Source organism: Camelus bactrianus, chromosome 6 (genome assembly GCF_048773025.1).
Source record: "Camelus bactrianus isolate YW-2024 breed Bactrian camel chromosome 6, ASM4877302v1, whole genome shotgun sequence".
NCBI lineage: Eukaryota > Metazoa > Chordata > Mammalia > Artiodactyla > Camelidae > Camelus > Camelus bactrianus.
Window position 1 is genome coordinate 91,898,822 of NC_133544.1, and position 23,113 is coordinate 91,921,934.

General features: G+C 50.9%; 1 protein-coding gene across 9 annotated transcripts in view; it reads left to right on the forward strand.

Annotated features, from left to right (window-relative positions):
• Window positions 1-23,113, forward strand: part of MEGF11 (multiple EGF like domains 11) — a 332,801-nt gene that overhangs the window by 237,477 nt on the left and 72,211 nt on the right. For all 9 annotated transcript variants that reach the window (XR_012507744.1, XR_012507745.1, XM_074366296.1 and 6 more), the window contains exon 6: window positions 22,090-22,336. Coding sequence is in view for 7 of the 9 variants with exons in the window: in XM_074366296.1 (XP_074222397.1) it covers window positions 22,090-22,336 (247 nt within the window). In the remaining 2 variants the exon portion in view is untranslated. The remainder of the gene's footprint in view (window positions 1-22,089; window positions 22,337-23,113) is intronic.

The following is a 23,113-nucleotide window of genomic DNA, read 5'->3' on the forward strand; positions in this document are numbered from 1 at the left end:
TGCTTGCAAATGTCACCAGGCACCATCTGAAAGGTTTTCATTTGCACACAGGGAAGCCAACTGGGCAGCTTTTCTCAAAACATTCTCAAGAGTTCTCTGAGTTACACTCACTTCCCCCCACCCCCTACCCCCTGCCCGCCACACTCACTGCCTTCTTTGCTTCCCACCCTGAGAGATAGTTCCACTTCATACTTACTGGAGCAGAAATCATAATAGTATTACCAATTAATAATTATATTGCACTTAAGTGGTTTTGCAAAGTGTGTTTTCAAGCATTCTGTCACCTGATTCAATTATCTCCACGTGACACTTGAAGAATCAGAAGCTCACCGTAGTGAAGGGATTTTCTGTGGGTCACGCTGTCTGTCAGTGGCTGAGCGAGAATTCAATCCCAAGCTTTTTGGTTCCCGGTTCTCTGCTTTTCAGCATTAAGGTTGGGAAAGAACAATCAAGTACTAGCAGAAGGTAGTGGATGGGGGAGAAATTTCAGGAGAGCAAATGCAAGAAGTCCCTCTAAGAAGGGCTTCTTGTCGTTTTGGTCACCAGAATGTCCTAGAAATTGCAGTGATAATTTATCTTAAAGTGACAAGAATGCAAGGAATTACTCTGCTTTCCATGGTCTGTGTTCAGAAGTTCCTTGGTGTGGGATTCAGCACCAAGGACAGTGCCCGTAGCCCCACAGCCCTGGCTTTGCAAGACCTGCGAATTAGAAGGGTCCAACCTTCACCCTCTGTACAAACCATTTCCACAAGATTTAGAGCCCATCTGACCTCTGTTTGACTACCTCCTGCAATGGAGGAATCTTGCCACTTCCAGTCTCTTACACTGATAAATGGTTTGCACTTGCAGATTCCTGTTGCAATGGAGAAAGTCAGGGAAATAGTTACCGCTGAGAAGAGGATCACCAAATTCTTTTTCAAAACTATTAAAGATTTGTGACATATAGAAATAGAGAAAATAATAACGAAAAACACCCATCACTCATACTGAAAAAATATAAAGATTCACTTATTTGTCTCAGATCCTTTTTAGAGAAAGAAAACATTTGAAGCCCTCTTTGTGCCTTTCGGTGATCAAATTCTCCTCCTCTCTCCCCAGGGGTCATCTGTATGGTTGTTAAGACCCTTCAATTCAGAAAGTTATGTCAGAGCCCAAAGGGTCCCTGGAGACCTCCTTTTCCAACCCACGCATTTAGCAGATGAGCAAAGCAAGGCCTGGAGAGAGGATTTGACTTAAGAGCTCAGTGGTGGACCTAAGCCTTTTCGTGGTCATTATTTTCTCTTTAATTTCATCCCAGTCTTTGATGTGGGGTGAGACATGGATTGATATGTCCATTTTACAGGTCTTCGGGTTGACTGGCTGCCTTTTGGTGGCTCCTCCCCTCCCCTCAAAGGTATCAAGTCACCCTCTCTGTTGCATGTGGAAATATCAGGAAAATCATAGAATTCCTTGACTCAGCCCTGTTTTCCATATGAGAAATCTGAGTCATGGTAAAGATAACTGAATAATAAGGGAACTCAAATTGACTTGCCTTATGGGGGTTGAGAATGGGATTGAATGGAGCAGGACTCTGGGTGATGGGGCAGGAGGAAAGCTTCAGCAAAATGCAAGGTACACGAAGGCAGGGTCTGCTGGGAAGCCGGGTGTGAAGGGTGGCTGGAGGCATTGGGCAGGGGGAAGGCTGGGCCTGCCTAGGGAGGGCTTTGAATGCCAGGCCCCCAGACATCTGGACTTGAGACTCGAGTCACTGTGGGGCCTTGGAAGGGCAGTGACCTCATCAGATGGATCGTTTGGAAAAGTCACTCTGGAATGAAGCATAAGTCGGGTGGGGGAAGAGGCCAGAAGTCGGGCAAGGATCCGGACACTTGTCACAACAACCGACAGGCACCCATAGCTGCTCTTTTTCCAGTGCTCTTGGGTTATTTGGCAGATAATGGACAACTCTCAGGCCCGGGTGGCTTCTCCCCCCTACCCTCCATTCAGCCACTCCCAGTGATAGAAAACTTGTCTTCTATCGTGACATGAGAAGAATATGGCAAAAAAAGGAAACCACCATAACTCACTCTTGCATGGCAGGGAAAAGGCAAGCAAAGGGGAGAGTTTTGCACTCTGTATTTCTTGCTTGCATCTGTGATTCAGCTCCAATGCTGCAGTCGAAGCGTCCTTGGCCTCTGGAGACCTGTTCTAGGCTCAGCACTGCCCCTCATTCATCATGAGGTCCTAAACTAATCACTTTCCTCTTCTAGACCTTCAATTCTTCACCTGCAAAAGGGGGCAGTTGGACTAGCTAATCGCTAAGGTGTCTCCCGTTCTAATACTTTGTAATTCCATCCTCCTCTTCACTCTCTGTGAGTCATCTATGGGACCCTTAACTCTGAAGCCTGCAAACAGCCTATTCAACCCTGGTCTCTCATAATCATAACTGCTACAATCCATTCTCCATATATCATGTTCTTGACACTGTGCTGAGCCCTGTGTAATTGCATTTAATTACTACAACTCCCCTACCAGGTAGGTGCTATTATTATTTTCATTTTACAGACTAGGGAAACTGAGGCACAGATTTAGTTACTTGCCCAAGGCCAGAATCAGACTTTGAACTCAGGTCTGTTAACCTCCACAGCCATGCTTTGAATTCCTGTGCCTTAATGCCCAGCCCCAAACTCAGTTCCACATCTGGTGACCACAGTAGCCCTTCCAAGTTCTCCTTGGTCCACATCAAACCTTGAGGGAAAAAAAACCTGTCTGGGGCTCTTCTGGGCTTTGTGAGTGACCGGACCTCCCCCTCCCCCACCTGGAGAGCTCTGCTGAGAAGCTTGTCTTCTGTTTGCTCATTTTAATAAGATCATTGCCTCTCCCGATCCTGAGTGATGACAGGTAGCCAGCTAGAACTAACTACAGTGTTAACTTTGCCTTAAAATCCTCCACCAGCTCCCCAGCTGGAGACAGCGTGAACCATGAATTCATTAAGCAACAGAAGCCTGTCTATCCACCGCCTAGATGCCGGCAAGAAAACCTATAATAGACCTGCTTTTACACTGAGTTGAAAAGAACGGCACTCACCCAGCCCTGAACAACTTGCTTTCCGCCCCGACTCCACTCCCCACTCCCAGTATTCAATTAGCTGCCAATTAGGCATCAAGGCTTTCCCAGCCTCCTGCAGCCCCTGACCTAGAACAGGAGAGGACCACAGCACCCTCAGCCCAGGTTCAAAGGCATTTTGATCGTGTGCCTGAGTTTATCCCGCTCCCTTCACTTGGGCCTGGCTTCCTTTCAAAGTGAAATGCTTTAAAAGGAAAAGAAAAGAAAACCCCACACACTGGGGAGGCCCACTGGGACCTGCTTTCGTTTCAAACATCCAGTTCAGAGGGCCTCCCGACCGCCCTCCCACACATCTCCCAGCACGTCCTGGGCCTTAGCCTCACCTAGTCCTCCCACTCCCACCCCTTTGGGTCCCAGCCACTGGGAGAGGGAGATGAGAGAAGGGTGAGTAGGGCCGAGGAAAGTAGGGGCGGGGAGAGTGAGGAGAGAGGCAGCAAAGATGAAAACAGAGACAGGTAAAGAGAGATGGAGGGACATCATAGGGGAAACAGCTGCTAAGTCTCTCATCCTCCCAGGGGAGGCTGCGCTGCAGAATGAGGACCACCTTTGTAGTCCTTCAGCTTCCAGAGAATCTGAGTCTTGGTAATGACAGCATCCTCTCCTGGGATCTGGAGTGCTGGTGTGGAGTTTCAATCATTCCAGCCTGGGGAAGCGCCCCTCTCCCTCAGTTTCTAAGCACTACTTATCCCCCTCTCCTCCCTTATTCTAGCCAGGCAGGGCTGCCAGGTACAGATGCTTAGGTTGTGTACTGCACAGAGCTGACACAGAGGAACTTTAATGGCGGGGGGATGAGGCACGTGGATAGGCGTGGGGACTTCAGCCCTCCCAGCAGCTTTGGAGTCACAGGCACACACTGCCTGGAGGCTGCTCCCCATCCTGATTCTTCCTCAACATGCCACCAGGTCCCTGTTCTTGTGAGCTCTCTGAGGCCAAATCTTCTCCCCACCCCCAACTCTAGCCCTGACGAGAGAAACTGGAGACGCTCCCAACAGACTCTCCTACTCAGTATCCCTGTGAGCGGTGATGACATTCTGCCTCCAGGTCTTCGCTCACCCTGCTCTCAGCCTCCCCCACCACTCTCCCTTACTCCGAAGTCCACTCTTCCTTTAGGCCTAGCGAGTCCCATCTCTTCCATGAAGACTCCCCAGCCCGGGGGGTCACAGTGTGCCCCCACCTCTCCCTGGGCATTAGCTCATGGACTTTTAGTGAGACTTGTCCTTTGTCTGTTTCATGTGTCACCATGCCGCCCCCACCCCCAGGTTGTGAGGACAAAGGGCAGGAGCCATGCTGTCTTTCTGTCCTCAGCTCCTCTAACCATTTCTTACGTAGGTTTGTTGATGAATTGCTCATTGAATCATCATACATCAACACTGGGTGCCTAACACATACCAGACAGCATGCTAGGCGTTGTGTATACAGTGGGGAAGGGAACGGACTTGGTGCCTGCCTCAGACGCCCTTGCTTCCCCAAGCTGGCAGTGCTCATGGCGACAGCCCGAAGGCCACTGTGACAAACAGCTGCGGCTCTACCAGGAACACAGTACACACAGCCGGCGGGACGTGCAGGAGAGGGGACGCCCTCCCCCGCCACCCTCCACCAGGGGCAGGACCGGACCAAGGGATTGATGGAAAAATGTCCTGGCTCCCTTGCCCTTGACTGCGATAACTGTACGCCACTGCAGCCAGAGGGCTCTTCCTTGTGTCCCAGAGGTCCAGGCGGATTAACTCCAGCTGTGCTGTATCTCCCTCCCCTCCCCTCCCCACATAATCACATCAGGGTTGGCTTCCATGGAAGCCCAAACCAAGTCCCTCCCCGAAAGTGGAGGTGATGACGAGCCAGGTGGTGATGATAATGACCGATTACTATTAAATCAGCTAATAACTCAGCCACCTAATGAATTTACCCTTGCACATAACAGGATGCCTTGATGGATGACTTTGTTTCTTCATTTATTTATCTCCACATTTTCTGGGGAGGGTGTTGTGGAATAGTACTGAGCACCTGCTACTTGCAAGCCAGTGAATAAAGTACTTTTACACCATTTCCCGACCACAACCCTCTAAGGCGTGTTAGACCCATTTTGTAGATGAGATGAGGAAGCTAAGTCCCAAGGGACAGCGGAGCTTGCCCGAGGTCAGGCAGGTGGTAAGAGGCAGAGGTGGGATTCGAACCCAGGTCTGTGCGATTGCAAAGCTCAGGGGCCTGATAGGTAAGCACCTACCTTAAATAAGGCAAATAAGCAGTAGACACAGTGAATGTGCAATGATGCAGGGAGCAGGGAGTTTCTCTAAGGGGGAGCATTTAATGGATAAGGGGGGTTTTGGGAGATGGAGAAGCCTCCTGAGTGGGGTTTGCAGGGCCTTAAGGAGTGACTCCCACCTTGAGGACAAGGATGGGTGCTCTGGAGGAGGTGGAGCACCACTCCCCCAACAGAATGAGAGGTGCTGAAGCCCCGGCCTCTTTGGCTAAGTTAAGCTCATTCGATTCCTTCGAAAGTCCCAGGCTCGTATGAGCTCAAGGGATGTCCTAGAAGTTATCTTGTAGACATCCTGCTTCATGAAGCCGCCTGCCACTGCCTGCTGCACTGGTCACCGTGGTCACCAAAATCCTAAGGGTCGTTAACCCCGTCACATTTGCTCACGAGCTGGTCGTGTTCCTCACCCAGTATCTGGCTGGGCAATCAGCTCCCGGAGTGGCCCTGGCCTGCCCCGCACCCCTGAGTCGCGTCTTCATGGTTCTCAGCTGCACGGGAGGACCCACCACCACCATGACCAGGCCCTCACCTCCAACCTCTGGCAAATGCAGCACCCACTTTAGTGCTGGGTGAGACAGGCTTCAGGAGTTTCTGCTTGGTACCCAGGAACATACAGAAAACAGTAAGGGACTATATTTAGCAAGGCCTCGCCTCTCCTGGAGGGGCACGTAATTGGTGAGATCGCAGCTTGTGTACAACTGTCAGCACATTTTCTGAATCACCTGGATGCGGACACCCTGAGCTACCCCAACTGATTCTCCTCCCCATTCATCCCCCACCCTGCCCCTCCCCAGCGTCTCCTGGCTGGTGGGGTGATGGGGGAGCACCTCAATGGTACCAGGCGGAAGGGCAGTCTTGCTCACATCCTCTCGCCTCCCCCTTCTAAACCAGGAGGTCCTGGCTGACCCAGGATGGTGACGGACCAAAGAAAGGGTCCTGGCCCAGGGTGGTAAGTCCTGCGCACAGGGAAGTCCTGCTTTATTCCTTCCGGGGAGTCATGATAGAATCTTTTCAAGAGCTTCTCATTGCTCTTAAAAGAAAGTCCCAGCTCCCTGCCGTGGCCACATCTGGCCCCGGCTGCCTCACCTGGGGCCCTTCCCTCGCCTGTTGCTTTCACAGCATCCCCGCTGTGCTGCTCCCTTCAGCGCCTTGACCCTGCCAACGTTCCCCTGCCTCAGGATGTTTGCTCCGCCGTTGCCTCTGCCTGGAAGGCTCCTACCTCCTGCTCTGGCCATGACTGCCTCCTTCTCATCCCCTGCTCTTAGCAGAGATGTCACTTCCTCAGAGGGGCCTTCCTTGACCTCCCAGTTGAGAGGAAGCCCCTGTCTTTGTTTACCCTCAAGCCCTTATTTGCACCTTCATACCCTTATTATAATTTATGATTATATATCTCCTTGTTAATTCGCTCACTTAGTCAGCAAATATTTACTGAGCATCTGCTATGTGCCAGACACTGCTCCAGTGCTGGGGCTACAGCAGAGAATGAAACAGCTCTCACGGAGCTGATGTTCTGTGGGAGTCCCAAAAAACAAACAGAAAGATGAAAATAAGTATATGACTTGGTGATTGTGTAATATCAGATAGAATGAGTTCTCAAAAGAAGAAAATTAAAAGCTGGGGGGATGGGGGAGAGACCTTGGAAAGGGCAGCGCAAGAAGGCTCTGAGAAGGTGCTGTTGGAACAAAGGCCAGAGTAGGGGCCTTTATTGCTCCTGGACTGTTCACTCCAGGACAGTACCCTGGGTGCTTTGTTCCTCACTTGATCTCCATTGCCCGGCACATAGTAGGCACTCAGTAAAGTCTTATGGAGTGAAGGAACAAATGACCAACTGTCCAGACCTCCTACCGCTGCCGTAGAAGTGTCTTTCCTTTGCTTCATCCTCAGCGGATCCCAGGAGCAGCCCGTCCCGTCCCTTGATAATAACTCTCAATGGACAGGAAGGCTGTTTGTCACTCCACCCTCAGGTCTCCTCTCTCCAGGGAAACCAGAGGTCCTCACTCAGCAGTGATGGATAGAGTGTCCTCCGACTGGCAGGCCCAGCTGGGAGCTGCTCTCAAAGCCCCTCCCTGTGCAGGGACAAGTGGACCGTGACACAAATAGCAAGGCAGAGTTGAGCCGGAGACCTCACGTACCAAAGAGACCTGACTTCCTGCTGATGGGTGGGCCCTGTGTTAAGTGACCCGCCTGGGGAAGTGGTACAACGGAGAATGGTGGATGTGGATGTGGAGCCTGAAGATGTGCAATCTTGGCTCTCCTAACCAGACCAGGGCCCTTGGGTAAGCTGCTCCATTTCTCTGGCCCTCAGCCTATCCATCTGAGCAATGGGAATGCCTACCTTTGCTTTGATGACCTATAAGCATAGCAGTGCTTTGGAAGGTCGAAGGTTTACAGATAAGTAGAGTTATTCCAAATAGCAAGTCAGTTGTGCAAGGACCTAGAAGAATGGGTTGTATAAAGTGAGGCAAACCTGCATTTGTTGTCTTTGTTGTGAAAATGCTATTTATGCCTATAATTCAGTGGGTGCCTGTCAGCAGAAATTCAGAGCACACACGTGTGCTCCAAGATTCAACACTTTGCTTCCTCCTTTGGGTTTGCTGTTCTCCACATCCCTAAATGTTTGTCTCTGATAGTTCCTCCAGGATTCAGAGACCTCAGCATGTCTGAGATGGAAGGAATCTTAGGGCTCAACCAGTGCTACCCTCTTTATTTTACAGCGGGGAGACTGAGGGCCAGAGAAGGGATGTGATTTGCCTAAGGCCACACAGAAAGTCAGCAGAGGGGCCTAGACTATAATTATGGTGTCTATAACTCCCAGAGGGGGCCAGAGGTCGGGAGGGGATGGAGGGTAGAGGCTCTCCTTGGGCAGGATGTGACCTCTCTGTGTCTCAGTTTCCTCGCCTGACAATGGAGATGACGGCGGTGTCAGGAGGGTTAAACGAGATACGCTTGTGAAGAGCTCACACAAGGCTTCACCTGTAACAGGGTGCCTGTCCTGGGTATACCAGCAGGCACCCACACCACCCATAGCAATTCCAATCAGAGAGTGCCCTACTCTGCCAGCTAATTTTTTTTTCATTTTTTAATTGAAGTGTAGTTGACTTACAGTGTTTCAGGTGTACAGCAAAGTGATTCAGTTATACATATGTACTTTTTTTCAGATTCTTTTCCATGATAAGTTAATAGGTTTTTTGGTGGGGGGGGGCGGGTAATAAGGTTTACTTATTTATTTTTTAGAGGAGGTACTGGGGATTGAACCCAGGACCTTGTGTGTGCTAAACCTGCAGTCTACCACTTGAGCTACACCCTAACCCCCGTCCCCAGTTAATAGATATTTTTAACATTATCCTTGGTTCTATTCATCATTCCCAAGTTCCTAGCCCTTTAAGCAGCCTCTGGGAGTCCACAGGACTTACCAGAGGGGAGGTAGGCTGGACAGAAACCTTGCCTAGCCAGATCTCCAGTAAACCTGTCTTGGTTTGCTCTCTTCCTTCCTCTGAGCTGTGTTCTAGCCCAGCGCCATTCTGGGTGGTCTGCAGACCTAAAGTCCAGGGGTTACCACTGGCAAGTGATGAGATAAGAAAATTAATAGTAAGTGTTTAGAAACTTAGAGCAATTTTGACATTACTGTGACAGCCGAGCCCATGGTTGGCGGACTCCTCTGCCGAGCGGGCCCTAGTGTGAGAGCCACGTGGTGTGACCTGCGTACGAGTCACGCTCAGTGAGGACTGTGTGTCTGTCTGTGATGGATTTGAAAACAGACAAATCAGATAAAACTGGTCCTTCCTCATGGATAGTTTGAGAAGCAGTGGGCTAACCTTCCTTCAATGTAGCAAACCCCTCAGCCCGCTCGCCAGATCCTCTGCCGCCGGGCCATGTGTACCCCTCCCTCCAGGCTGCTCTGCATCCTGAATTCTCCCTCCTTGCCTTTGCTGTCCTCCACTAAGACTGTCTTCCCCTTGCTTTCCCACCAGTTGAAATCCTATCCCTCCTTCTAGATCCTAAATCAAATCCCATTTCTTCCCCAAGGCCCCCCTGGGCAGATTAACCTCTTCCCCACATACCCCCAACTTCCCAGCGCACTTTCCCCTCCAGCAAGTGCCTCTCCCGGTCTGTCTCTTGTGACCCCCAGCTACTGTGTCTGACCTGGATCTCTCCCTGGCCCCTGAGGACCAACTGGGCCCTCCCACCCATTTTAAGCCCCACCTAGTCTGGATTTTACATCTAATCGAGTTTCAGTAAGTGTCAGCCAAGCTGATCCAAAGCACCAGATGGACAAGCCGGCCCCAGGTACTGCCTTTGCCAAAAGGAAAAATGGCTCAGATGTGAATCTGTTTCATTGGGACAATCGTGGTGTAAGCCCTGCAGGACAACCAGAGGAGCCACTGTGTCTGCTGTGAGAACAGCCTTCTGCCAGGCCTGTGGCGTGTGACATCGGCTCCCAGGATGAGTGGCTGGGGCGGAGGGCTCCAGGTCCCTCCTGCCCTGGCCCGCAGCCTTCCCTGATGCAGATCACCCCCACCTGCTTTACCTCTCCCCGTGCCTGTGAACCCCTGATGAGCAGCCGGAGCCCCTCTACCCAACCCCCCTTCCCCTCACCCCACTTGATGAGAAAGACCCCTGCTCCATTGTGAACAGGGCAACAGGTGAGCCTGGCTTTAGTTCAAATGTGCTCTGCGGGCTCAGGAGGGAAGCTGGCCTCTACCTGGCCTCCAGTTTCACTGCTTCTGTTTCCACTCTCTGTGTATTCCCAGTGGGAGGCTGGCTGCAGTGCCAGACAGGAAGCTGCCCAAAGTCAGAGACCCTGAGCACCACCTGGGCTGCTTCCCCATGACAACCCATTGCAGTGCTGGCCCTGAAGTGGCTGCTCACTGAGTGAGCAGAGGAAGGAGAAGAAATTACTTTAAATTGCAGCACAAGATTCCTCAGTCAGACATATGGAAGAACTTCCCGACTAGGAGAAGAATTAAACACAGACATTTAAAGGCAGAAAGCGTCTTAACAATTGGGTTTTCGCCCTCCTCTGATTTGGCTGCTTAATCTTTTGTCCTCGTGTGAGAATCCAGCAGAAAACTCAGCAACTCTGAAGCTGTAGAAATGGGGAGTCCAGAGCCCCTGTCATGGCCCCAGCCTCCACCCCAGGCATAGGACCCTTTGGACTCCATAGGTGGCAGCTGGACACGCACTCATCTGGGCTTATCCTGTCTCTCTGCCAAGGGAGATGCTGAGGCCTAGGAGGGTGGTACCTTCCCTGCCCAAGGCCCACGACAGAGCCAGAGAGAGGCTCCTCCACCAGACCGGGCCTCACTATTTAGAGCAAGTCAGAGCGAGGCGGAATGATGGGAAGATGGTGGACAGGGCTATGAGTTGAACAGAATGAGTTCAGACCTCGTGGGAAACAGGCTAGGAATCTGTGACCTTCCAGTGTCCTTCCGTGCTCCACCTATGAGTTCATTTCCCTCAGAGCCCTGGCACGTCTGGGGGGTCCCACTCCCGCGTGGCATAGCTTCACCAAATTCCCTTTGATCCCCAGCTGCCCCCTCCCTCTCTTCAGCCTGGGGTTTGCTCAGGAGCTTTGAAAGGGAGATGAGGGCTGGGCCCTGCTGGGGAGGGCGCAGGCCGAGGCAGCGGGCCCCCTGGCGGGTCTGTGGTGTCTTGGCCGCCTTTGAAAGGCTCTTCCAAAGAGTTCGTTCCTTTGTGCACAGATATGATTTATGAGGCTTTCTAGGCAAATTGTGGAGATAAATGGTCTTTGGGGCTGGGAAGCTTCAAAGGCAGTGATGCAGGCAGATCAGAGGGAGCTGGGCAGCCAGAGCCAGGCCCTCATTAAAAGCCTCTGATGTGGGGTGGGGGTGGGGGTGTTAGGTTTTGAGCTGAGCTGAGGACAGACTAGCTCAGGCCGGTCCCTGGGGCCATTTGGGGCCGACCCCAGTTTACGTGTCACCCTGGGCCTCACTGACCCCTCTGCTGAAGTGTCGGAGGCCAAAGTGCTGGGGCCGGCCAGGCGCACTCATCAGAGGTGGGTGCAGCCCAGGGCAGAGGTTTTGAGGATGCAGCGGGGTGGTGCATGAATCCTGACCTGGGCTCCAGGGAAGGGGGCGACAGTGTAAGAGTCAGCACCAGCCTCTGCTCAGCCGGCCCAGGGACCTCGCAGGGCCCGGGGTCTCAGCTCCACCCCCGCCTCTCACCGATGACCTGGCCATCGCCCTTCCCCTCTGGTCTCAGCATCCTCTGTACAAGGACAGCACAGGCACAAATGAGCTCCAGGGCCCAGCTCCGCCCTGCCTCCGCCTCCAATCCTCTGTGGTTCAAGGCTCTGTTGTCAGATGTCGCCATTTGAGAAACAGGCCAGAGATCACACCGGCTGTGAGGTCTTAGGCAAATCACCTAACCACACCCAACGCTGGTTCCTTGCTCTGCAAAACTGAGATAATCATAGCTGCGCTTGAGGAGTCCTGGCTTAAACTGAACAAGTACCTACTGCAAAGTAGCTGCCACCTAGTTTTCTTTCCCATCACCTGCTCACGCTGTCCTGTGGCAGTCTACGTCTGGCGCAGTCCGTGCGAAGTTGATGAATTTGGCTTCCACAACTTCCCATCTCCTCTCTCCACGTTAACACACACACACACACATGCACGCACACACGCACCCTTCCTAATCTGACTCCCAGGTCTGCTAATTGCCACTTGGATATTAACAGATAACCGGGGTATTAATGGCTGATAATGCCCCATGATGTGACCAACCCCCCACACACACACCCTTGCACAAACATGGGCTGATGTGCAACTTAATAGGGGATTCCTGCAGACCCTGAGGAATGGAGTCCGAGTGGTACAATGCCAGGCGGACTCAGTGAGACCTTGTAGCAAGGTCCCAGTGCCGGTTTCCAGATGCATCCATCCACAGAGAGATGCAGAACGCTGAATAAATGGAGTTACTGAGTCTCCCCACTCCCTCCTGTCACTTTAGGGGCGTGACGTCTGGTTAAAATGGACTTGGTTGCCTGGAGCTGCAGTCGAGGCTGTGGCGATGGAGATGAGGAAGGCGATGGAGATGAGGAAGGCAATGAGCTGAAGCCACTGACTTTGTTCAAGGCATTTTAATGTACCTACCGGCTTCATTCCCTCCTCCTACCCTGCTACCCCCAAATCCATCCATCCAGCTGCCGGGCCCCTGCCCTGATGGTGGGCGCTCTTCCTGGTTATAACTGCCCCAGCACAGCTTTCCCAGCACCCCTCCATCACCCCATGTTCTGATGGGTCAGTGTTTCCCATCTGCTTGTCTGTTTTTCAGATCAGCCCCTAGAACATAGTGGGTGCTCAACACTGACAAGCGAATAAATGAGCCCAACTCATCCCCCAAAACCTGGTGTGGTGAGGGTGGGAAAAGCTTTGGGTGGTCGTGGCCAGCTCCTTTCACATCTAGCTCTGCAGTGCATTAGCTGTGTGACCACAGGCAAGTCGCTTGGCCCCTCTGACCAGTTTCCTGACTTGGAAAATGTAGGGGGGTACACAGGATGCCCCCTAAGCTGAGGACTACGAAAACCAGTCTTTGACCCTCAACTCTGTCTTCTGCAATTCGGGGTGCTTTTGTCCTGGAGGGCACATTTGTCTATTATCTGGAGACCTTTTTGGTTGTCACGGTTGTGAAGGTGGCGGGGGGCAGCTACTGGCTTCTAGTGGGCAGAGGCCAGGAGTGCCACTAACCATCCTCCAGTGTGCAGGACGCCCCACAGCAAAGAATTTTCTGGCCTAAAATGTTGATCATGCTGAGGCTGGGAAACTCTGATTTGCTTATTTAATGTCTCTAAGCCTCAGTTTTCTCTGTTGAAAAATGCAATAATATTCCACCTCACATGGGTGGCCTCAAATCCTCTTTGAAACAAGGTGAGGTCTGAACAAATGGCACAGGGTCAGTAAGAGATTAAGTGAAACAACCCTTTATGAGAAGGCAGCTGGCCCACTGGAGGCTCACAGCGTTAGCGTTTTTCCTGCATGTGTGTTTAGTCCTCCGCCCCCTTCCCAGGGGACCAGCGAGATGTGGGGGTGCAGCCTGCGTTCTGTGCAGCCACCGAATCCCACCTCCCCTCAGAGGTTTGAGGGATACAGACGGTGTGGTTAAATAACCCAGTAAGTAACAAGTGTAATAAATAGATCACTAAGAGCTAATGATACATCATTATAATCCTGTGCTGTCAGCATCTGCCAGGCTTAGGGACTGTGTCAGGAGATCTGGGTTTTCATCTGCAGGACCCTGGTCTATTAATATTTCATTCCAGCAGTCTAAGTGGTGGAGAGCTAGCCGGCAGAGCAGTGGCTCGGCTCCGAGCCTGGGTAACCACCTTGAATCTTCCTTTCCACACTGGAGCAAACCTACCTCCCACCCTGTCTCCTCTCGCCTGTTTCTTAGGTAGGGGCCTTTAGCAGCAGAGCAGACGATCACACAGTGTCAGAACGGGAAGAGACCCCGACCTTTACCTGCTGGTGTTTCTTAATGCGGACGCCGTGGAGGGCGTAATTCTTCCTTGTGCAGGACTGTCCCTGATCATTTGTGACAACCTAATCCTCCCCTCCCCATTTCCAGGTGCCCAAGCAAGAACCACTGATCCAGGTCTGTCATTTTACAGATGTAAACACAAAAGCCCGGAGAGGGGAGGGGGCTGCCCAAGATTGCCCAGCATTGCTCCAACCCACCCTTCCATGCTGCTTCAGATTTGCAGCTTGCGTCTGGGAAAAGTGGAAGGGCTCAGCTTTGGTGGGTTTGCCTGTGTTTTTACTGGGGCAAGTCTGTTAACAAATGGCCTCGCTCTCTGGGAAGTCACTTTTTTTTTATCAGCTGGAGTGGTTTCCGGCAGCTGCTGCTCCGTCTCTGCCTCCACGCCTGCTGCTTTGTAAACTCAGCAGCAAGCCCATGACCCGGCAGCGCCCCTACTTCTTCTTGGGGTGGGTGGGGGCATGGGGACTGTGAGGAGCGGACTCAGGGCCGAGGGCCGTTCCTGGAAGATGCTCTGACTGGGTCAAGCCTTTCCATTGCTAAGCGGGAGCTGTGGGGACTTGGCCCAGACTCCAGCACAGGCCGGGGCAGCTCACAGTCAGTGGATCCCCAGTTTATTTCTACCCCTTGACCTTCATGTCAGTGGCCACACTGCCTCCTCCTTGCTGCGTCTCAGTGTTGCCGTCTATGGAATGGGAGACACCATCCATCTCTCTCACTCCCACCTCAGGCTCAGCATCCTCCTGCCCCTCTCTCTGAGAGGACCAGTGAGAATGCAGATCACCAGAAAGACAGTAGTTCTTACCTGCTGAGCTCTTTTAAAGGACCTGTCCCTGGGACACCGCCTCTCCAGAATAATTACATCAGAATGCCTAGGACTGAAGCTCAGGTATGAGAGGTTTTTAAAACCTGCAGAGTGGTGCGGATGAGCGGCCAGGCTGAGGACCACTGTCTGAGGATGTGAATTCCCACGAGCAGCTGGGAGGGGGCTCTTTGGTTGCTGGAGAAGGGCTGGCCAGGCCCCCTCGTCAGCACTGCTGACGGCTCTTCCTGTGCCCAGCTCTGGGCTGGACGCTGGGTGAGACTGTGTGTGCATGTGAGGGACAGAGGCAGCCACAAACAGGGGCACATTCCAGCTCCCCCCGGGCGCTGTAACCCACAGAGATTCCAAGGCTAGTGGGGGAGATTGGACACAAGGTACCTAAATCTGCTTATATAAACGTGACAGAAAAACAATGGTCAGCTGAGTTATTGTTCCTAATAGAGGAAGGCAATAAAGGCATAAAAAGATGGTGAGTTGTGCCTTTAATAAATGATCTTCAGTGATTCAAAAAAATCCTTGTACACCCCTGTTCATAGCAGCATTATTCACAACAGCCAAACGGTGGGAACAACCCAAGTGTCCCTCAAGAGATGCATGGCTAAAGAAAACATGACGTATTTATGCAATAAAATACTATTCAGCCATAAAAAGGAATGAAGTCCTGATACACACTGTGACATGGAGGAACCTTGCAAACATTATGCGAAGTGGAAGAAGACGCAAAAGACTAATTTTGTATGATTCCACTAATGTGAAATATCTAGCTGAAGCAAATGCATAGAGAAAGTAGATTAGAGGTTGCCAGAAGGGAGGGAATGAGGGGTTAGTGCTTAATGGTTCCAGAGTTCCCATGTGGGGTGATGGAAAGGTTTTGGAAATAGCGATGATAGCTGCTCATCGCTGGAAGTGCAGTTCATGCCACTGAATTAATTGTACTCTTAAACATGATTAAAATGGCAAAATGTATGCTATATGTGTTTTTTCACAATAGAAAAAGTTCTGAATAAATTATCTTAACTGAAGAGAATAAAATTATGGGAAATAGGGCCTGTCATGAAAAACCTGGGCCCTGTGGCCAGCGCTCCCACATAAACCGATCCCTGGATAAGGCCCACAGCTCCCGGGACACTGTCCAAGGTGGCCATGTGAGCCCAGGCTGGCCGCCAACCTCCCAGGTCCCCTCGTCCACCCACACCAGGCCACACCCAGTGGGATAGCAGGGCTTAGAGCTCAGACACCCAGTCGCTCCCCAGCTGTGTGACCTTGGGCAAGGTATTTAACCTCTCTGGGCCTCTGTTTCCTAATCGGCAACCCACTATAAGGGGGTTGTTGTGCGAAGTGAATGAGAAAATGTATGCCTTTATCTCGTGGCCTGGCACATATTAAAAAGTAGTTAAACATTTAAAAGCCTGTCTGCGGTCAAGGTCAAGGTTGGCGGTGAAGGGAGAGACGCAGTCACTCCCCTCGGGGTGGGGGAGGTCGGGCCCCGAAGTTGGAAGAGGTCAGCTGGGCGATGCTCTGGCTGGGACGGGTGAGAGTTGGCCGGCTTAAAGGAACACAACGAGCCAGGCCACACGCTTCCCGGTGCCCCAAGCGCTCACTCACTGCCCAGCGAAGATACGCCCACTTGAAAACTCAGCCAAAGCCAAATATAATTAGGAAGGAGCATCTGTGACAGAAACCAAAAAGTGTGTGCGAGGGGGTGACATCCGAGAGCCAAATTGGAAAGAGTTGGCGATTGTCTGTGGAAGAATGCAAAGTCCTGTTGCAATTTTAATGATGATAGTTTTTATTCCCCTTCAACAGGGTAGATAATTGACTCACCGTCTCATTTCTGTCATTGCTGGGGAATGAGGTGTTTTTACGTGGACTTTCTAAGATACCTGGAGCTTCTCCCTGTGAACCCTAACTTTTTTTTCCCACTTAATCACTCTGGTGGGAATGTCTGTGGAATGGATTACACACTTCCCTGCTTCCTTAATCAGAATATTATAAATTGAATGTAAATTCTTCCTGTCAATTTAGCTATGAGGGGTTATTTGCCCCTGTATTAGTGGTTCTGAGTTGCTTTGCTTTTTCAGTTTACAAATGTTGTCTGTTTATTTCCATGGGTTCCTAATGTGACATAGACCTCTTTTTTTTGGTGCCCCATAAAACACACACACAAACACACACACACACACAAACACACACACACACACACACACACACACACAAGGAAACAAGCATGTACAGGTGAGTGTGCGCACACACCAGTCTGCGGTCTGAGAGCCCAGGTTGTCAAGCTTAATAGAACTGCATTTCCTCTTGCTTCTCCAACGCCCTGTCCTGCCCCTATCATGGCACTTACAGAGTGTACCACCACTGCTCCTCGCGTGGCTCTGTCCCCACCAGACTGTACGCCACGAGAGGCCAGGACACTTCCTAGCACTAGCAGGTACTTGGTAAATGTTTGTCAAATGGAGGAGCAGAGGAACGAAGGCACTCAGGTGTGAGGGCATCAGTGAGGGGTAGGCGAATGGGTTTTGAATGCCTTCCTGGGTGTCCCTGAGACACCTCCAACATAGTGAGCGAAATCCACCTCATTCTTTCTGCCCCAATATTTGCTCTTCCCCTTGTGTCTCTGTAAAGAAATGGCGCCAGCATCCACCCAGCAGCCTAAGCCAGAGCTGGGCTGCCGTCCTCCCTGCCCTCTCCTCCTTCCTCGGCACCTTGTCAATCTCCACGTCCTTGCTGATTCAACCTCATAAACACAGCTGGAATCTGTCCCTTCCCTTCTTTCTATGGCCACACCTGATCATGTCAGTTCTCTGCTTAGAACACATTCAGAGCCTCCTGCTCCTTAAATGAAATCTGCCCCCCTGAACACAGCTCACAGAGCCCTTGGACCTGGTACCCTGCCCAGGAATCGGCCTCCCCTTGTACCTTGCTCTCCCTTAAAGTCTACACTCCAGACACACGTACCTTTTTTTTTTTTTCCATTTTCTCTCATGTTCAAGTTTTTTCCCACCTCCAAGCATTTATATGTATTATTTTTTCTGCCTTGATCCATTCCCCATCCTCACCCCTCCATCAGGCCTTTTCTTTGAGAACATCTTCCCTGGCCACCCCCAGCCAGGGTTCACACCTGCCTGTGTCTTCCTCTGATGCCCCAAATGACCCTTATCATAGCTCTTCTGCAGTCTGCCTTCAGTGCTGCCCCCATGGCTCTGCCCCCACTATACACTCCAAGAGGACGGGACACTTTCTGGGACTAGCAGCTGCCTGGTAAATGATGGTTGAATGGATGCGTGGAGGAACAGAAGCACCCAAGAGTTAGTGCATGGACTTCATGACAATATCCCGGCTCCCTATCAGGGGCATAGTTCTGCTTCCTACTGGGTTTTGGTTGTGACAGAGAGAATAGAGGTCCCCTCTGATAAGCAAAATGTATCTGCCTGTCCTGGGATTGCCCCAAGGACAAGCGGGCTCTGGACTCCAACATCTCAGTACAGAGCCAAGGACTGAGGACAGTAATTGTGTCGTAGCAACATGGGGAATCCCTTGTTCCGGCCCCAGGGTTGTTCACAGTGATGATGGGGAGAACGTGGCTAATCTCTGTAGTATCCCTGCCCTTGTGCTTTGCAACTGCCACCTTATCCCCAAGGCACCTCTTAAGTTCCTCTCCTCAGAACCATCACTCAGAAAATATCCCATTCATCTGTGGTGGAGAGAGCTGGAGCCAGAAGACCTAGGCTGCCCTTGACTCTAAACTTGGGCAGTCACTTAACCTCTCTGACCCTTGATTTCCCCATCTATAAAATGGAGAAATAATAAAACCTAATTCACAGGGTTTTAAATATCACAAATGAGCATTTAAAATGCGGTTATTAGTATTACAGTGGAGACACATATGTACGTTAAACTTATGCAAATTTAACTACATGTGCTTGGCGACAAAAATAGAGAAATGATACAGTAGGTAATTCTGCTAGTCTTTCCACTCACTGAGTACTTGTCCGAGAGACGGGGTGATGTGGAAGACGCCGGACCACTGGGTAATTTGTTATTCTCTGTCCTGTGAGCCTCTTTCAGTGTGTGTGCAGGTTGTAACCATAACTAGACTTGATTTTTGTTTTGAGATATAATTGATATATAACCTGTTAGTTTCCGGTGTACAATATAACAATCCAACATCTGTGTATATTGTGAAATGATCATCACATTAAGTCTAGTTAACATTGATCACCACACATAGTTACAATTTTTTCCTTGTGATGAGAACTTTCAAGATCTACTCTCTTAGCAACTCCCAAATATATAATACTATGGCTTTGTAATATAATTTGAAATCCGGAAGCGTGACTCCCCCAGCTTTGTTCTTCTTTCTCATTGTAGTCGCCATGCTGTACATCACATCCTAGAGCTTGTGTATCTTGTAACTGGAAGTTTGTACCTTTTGACCATCTTTGCCCGTCTTGCCTCCTCCCTACGTGTGATGACTACCAACCTGTTCTCTGTATCGATGAGCTCAGTTTTTGTTTGTTCATTTGTTTTTTAAACTCCATGTATAAGTAAGATCATACAGTATTTGTCTTTCTCTTATTTCGCTTGGCATAATGCCTTCAAGGTCCATCCATGGTGGAACAGATGGCAAGATTTCCTTCTTTGTGGCTGAATAATATTCCACTGTGTGTGTGTGTGTGTGTGTGTGTGTGTGTGTGTGTGTGTGTGTGCGCGCGTGTGTATTTGTGAATACACATTTTCTCTATCCATTCATCCACTGATGAACATTTAAGTTGCTTCCATGTCTTGGCTATTATAAATAATGCTGAAGTGAACACGAGGGTGCAGAAATCTTTTCGAGTTAGTGTTTTCATTTCTTTCAGATAAATACCCAGGAGCAGAATTGCTGGATTATACAGTGGTTCTGTTTGTCAGTTTGAGGAACCTCCATACTGGTTTCCATAGTGGCAATTTACACTCCTACCAACAGTGCACAAGGGTTCCCTTTTTCCCACATCCTTGTCAACGCTTGTTATTTCTTGCCTTTTGGGTACTAGCCACTCTAACAGGTGTGAGGCGATATCTCATTGTGGTTTTCATTTGCATTTCCCCGATGATTACTGATGTTGAGAACCTTTTCAAGTACTTCTTGGTCATCTGTGTGTCTTCTTTGTAAAATGGCTATTCAGATCCTCTGCCCATTTTTCAAATCGGATTGTTTGGGTTTTTGCTATTTTGTTGTGTAAGCTCTTTACACATTTTGGATATTAACCCTTTGCAAAATACATGGTTTGCAAATATTTTTCACATTTGGTAGGTTGCCTTTTCATTTTGTTGATGGTTTCCTTTGCTGTGCAGAAGCTTTTAGCCTGATGTAGTCCTACTTGTTTATTTTGCTTTAGTTGCCTTTGATTTTAGTGTCAAATCCAAAAAACCATTGCCAAGACCAATGTCAAGGAGCTTCCTACCTATGTTACCTTCTAGGAGTTTTATGGCTCTGGTCCTACGTTCAAGTCTTTAATCCATTTTGAGTTGATTCTTATATATAATGTAAGATAAGGGTCCAGTTTCATTCTTTTGCATGTGGCTGTCCAGTTTTCCCAACACTATTTATTGAAGAGACTGTCTTTTCCCCACTGTATATTCTTGGTTCCTTTGTCATAATTTAATTGACTGTATACACATGGGTTTCTTTCTGGGCTCTCTATTCTGTTCCATGGATCTGTGTGTCTGTTTTTAATGCCAGTACCACACTGTTTGGATTACTATGGCTTTGTAATATAATTTGAAATCCGGAAGCGTGATGCCCCTAGCTTTGTTCTTCTTTCTCAGAATTGCTTTGGCTGTTGGACTGGATATTGCCTCACTCATTGTAGTAACAGGTGGAAAATGCAGGGTGGGGCTCACTCAGAGTTTGGCAGCTTGGTTTGTATGTGTGAATATTGAGGCATAGTGAAGATGAGATGAAGCAAGACTGGGTGATAGGAATTCCAGGCATAGAGTGATTCCATCTCTAAAGGATGATGGACAGTCTCCATGACACTGATCACTGAACCCTCATCAGCATGTGGGAGGTACACACAGGAGGGTTGGTGGGGCTGTAGTGATTCTTCCGTCAACCCTTTATTTCTCAAAGATCCCATGTCCTCACTGGCTTCAGCAGAACCTTCTGCTTTTGTCCTTACCCAGTACTCGAGTACTGCTGTCTGTCCTACAATCCCTGGAGCACAAAAGTCAACTCATCATCTCCCTGTCTTCAGGCAGGAGAGTCTCTAGCCATCCCAGTTTGCCCAGCACTGAGGGATTTCTCAGAATGAGGGACTTTCAATGGTGAAATTGGGACAGTTGATCACTGTGATAGTCGGACAAATGGGACATCTTTTACAGCTCACTTCAGGTGCCCTCCTTCTAGGAAGTCTTGCCTGATTCCTTAGCTGGGAGCAATCTTTTTCTCCATTGAACATCGCCTAGAACATTATTTATGCCTGTCCATGCCTGAACCCCACAGGCACCCCTATTCCAGGATTCCAGTGAATGAGGCTATAGTTTGAGGCCATCTTGTCGTGTGTCCTGTATGTACCAGGTGAAGGTCCGACTAGGAGGTGGCAGCAGGCTGGGTGACCTACCCGTGGTCTGCCATTCAGCCTCCTTCCCCAGCCCTAGAGTGTGAATTTCTGCAAAGCTGGCTCAGATATCACTCTTTGAAACATTTAATTACATAGAAAGATCTTCAAGGTTGTCTGTCACCTCCCAGGGAAACACTTCTTTTTCCTGCTCCTTCTGAAGCTGCTTGGAAAGTAATGAAATTGAACTGAAGATGAAGGAACCAGAGGGTGTAGGCATGACTGATAGGAAAAGCAGCAGAGAGGGAGAGGCAGGGTGACAGGGAGATGGAGCCAAGGGAGGGGCAGGGAGGTAGAAGACGTGTTCACGGAGAGTGAGGTGCAAGAGGTGAGAAAAACTAATGTTTCAGGAAGAGATGGACAGAGAGAGAGAGAGATGGGAGCTGGGCTGGGCTGGGGAGGCATCAAGAAGGGGTGCAGGGTCACAGAGAAGAGGGGAGGCAGGCTGAAAGGAAAAGGTCCTGGCCAAGTGGAAGAGAGACAGCCAAAACGTAAAATAGCTTATGGTTCCAGAGTTTCAGTACAGGAGAGGGGGCTTCGAAAGGCATTGGTTGGAATGGAATGATCCTGACTGGGGCATGCTTTGGAGGAAGAAGCTTCTTAGCTTGTATGATTATTTGGGGGCTTGGCATGGGCTGATGGAGGTTATGAGGTGCCAAAGCTTCCACCCAGAAACCCCTTGCTGGCCTCTTTTCCAGAGAAGAGAGATGCAGAGACGCGAAGGCTGTTCCCGACCCGCCCCCCCCTCCCCATCCCAAAGGAGAGCCCACGGGGAGAGTCCTCCACCGTGACCCGCTCCTCTCTTGCAGGCTGCGACAGCGACCACTGGGGCCCCCACTGCAGCAACCGGTGCCAGTGCCAGAACGGGGCGCTGTGCAACCCCATCACCGGCGCCTGCGTGTGCGCCGCCGGCTTCCGCGGCTGGCGCTGCGAGGAGCTCTGCGCGCCCGGCACCCACGGCAAGGGCTGCCAGCTGCCGTGCCAGTGCCGCCACGGCGCCGGCTGCGACCCCCGCACCGGCGAGTGCCTCTGCGCGCCCGGCTACACCGGCGTCTAGTGAGTAAGGCGCGGGCGCGGAGGGGCGGGGCGGGGCGGGGCGGGGCGGCTGCGCGGTCAGACCCCGGCTCCTGGAGGGTGGCTAGGGCGGTGAGAACAGATGGCAGGCGGGGATAGTCCTGGCTGTGAAATCTCCTGCGCTCTGACACCAAGTCCTGCAGAGACTGAGTGCTCCGGGCCTCACCCGTGCAGGTCTCAGATCCCTGCCGTCCAGGCCCCCGGGGCGACTGGTGCGAACTGGGGCTATGCATCGATGGAGGCTCCCATGGCCAGAGGAGCTCGCAAAACTCGTGCAAGGAGGCTCTTTCTGGTCAGAGCCCCAGACCTTGGCGTGGAATTCTCTCCTGATCATAACTCCAATGCCACTGCTCAACTGGAGCCTGAACCCTTCCAGACTATTTGAGACAGAGATGGGGTGGGGGCCCTGGGCAGATATCACGGGTAGATTTCAGGAGTTCGCTGTGCCTGTGTCCTCTCCTCGACCTTCTCCCCTCGGACCTGGAACAGCCCCTCACTCCAGTGCCCTGGAGCGTCTGCCTGGGCAGGAGCCCTCCAGGCTGCTTAGTGGAGACCCCCTCCTCCCTGCTCTGTTGAAGACTCAATGGCCTCCCCAACAGCCCTAGATTGGGGGTACCCAAGAACTCTAGCCACAAATACATCCTTGATTGAGGGTGTTCCCTGTCCGAATGTCTGGCCAGCTCCAGGCCCAGGGCATTGGACTGAGGGCCAAGACAAAGACCCCATGCAAATCCTCCTCTGAATCTCAGCAGTGCTCAG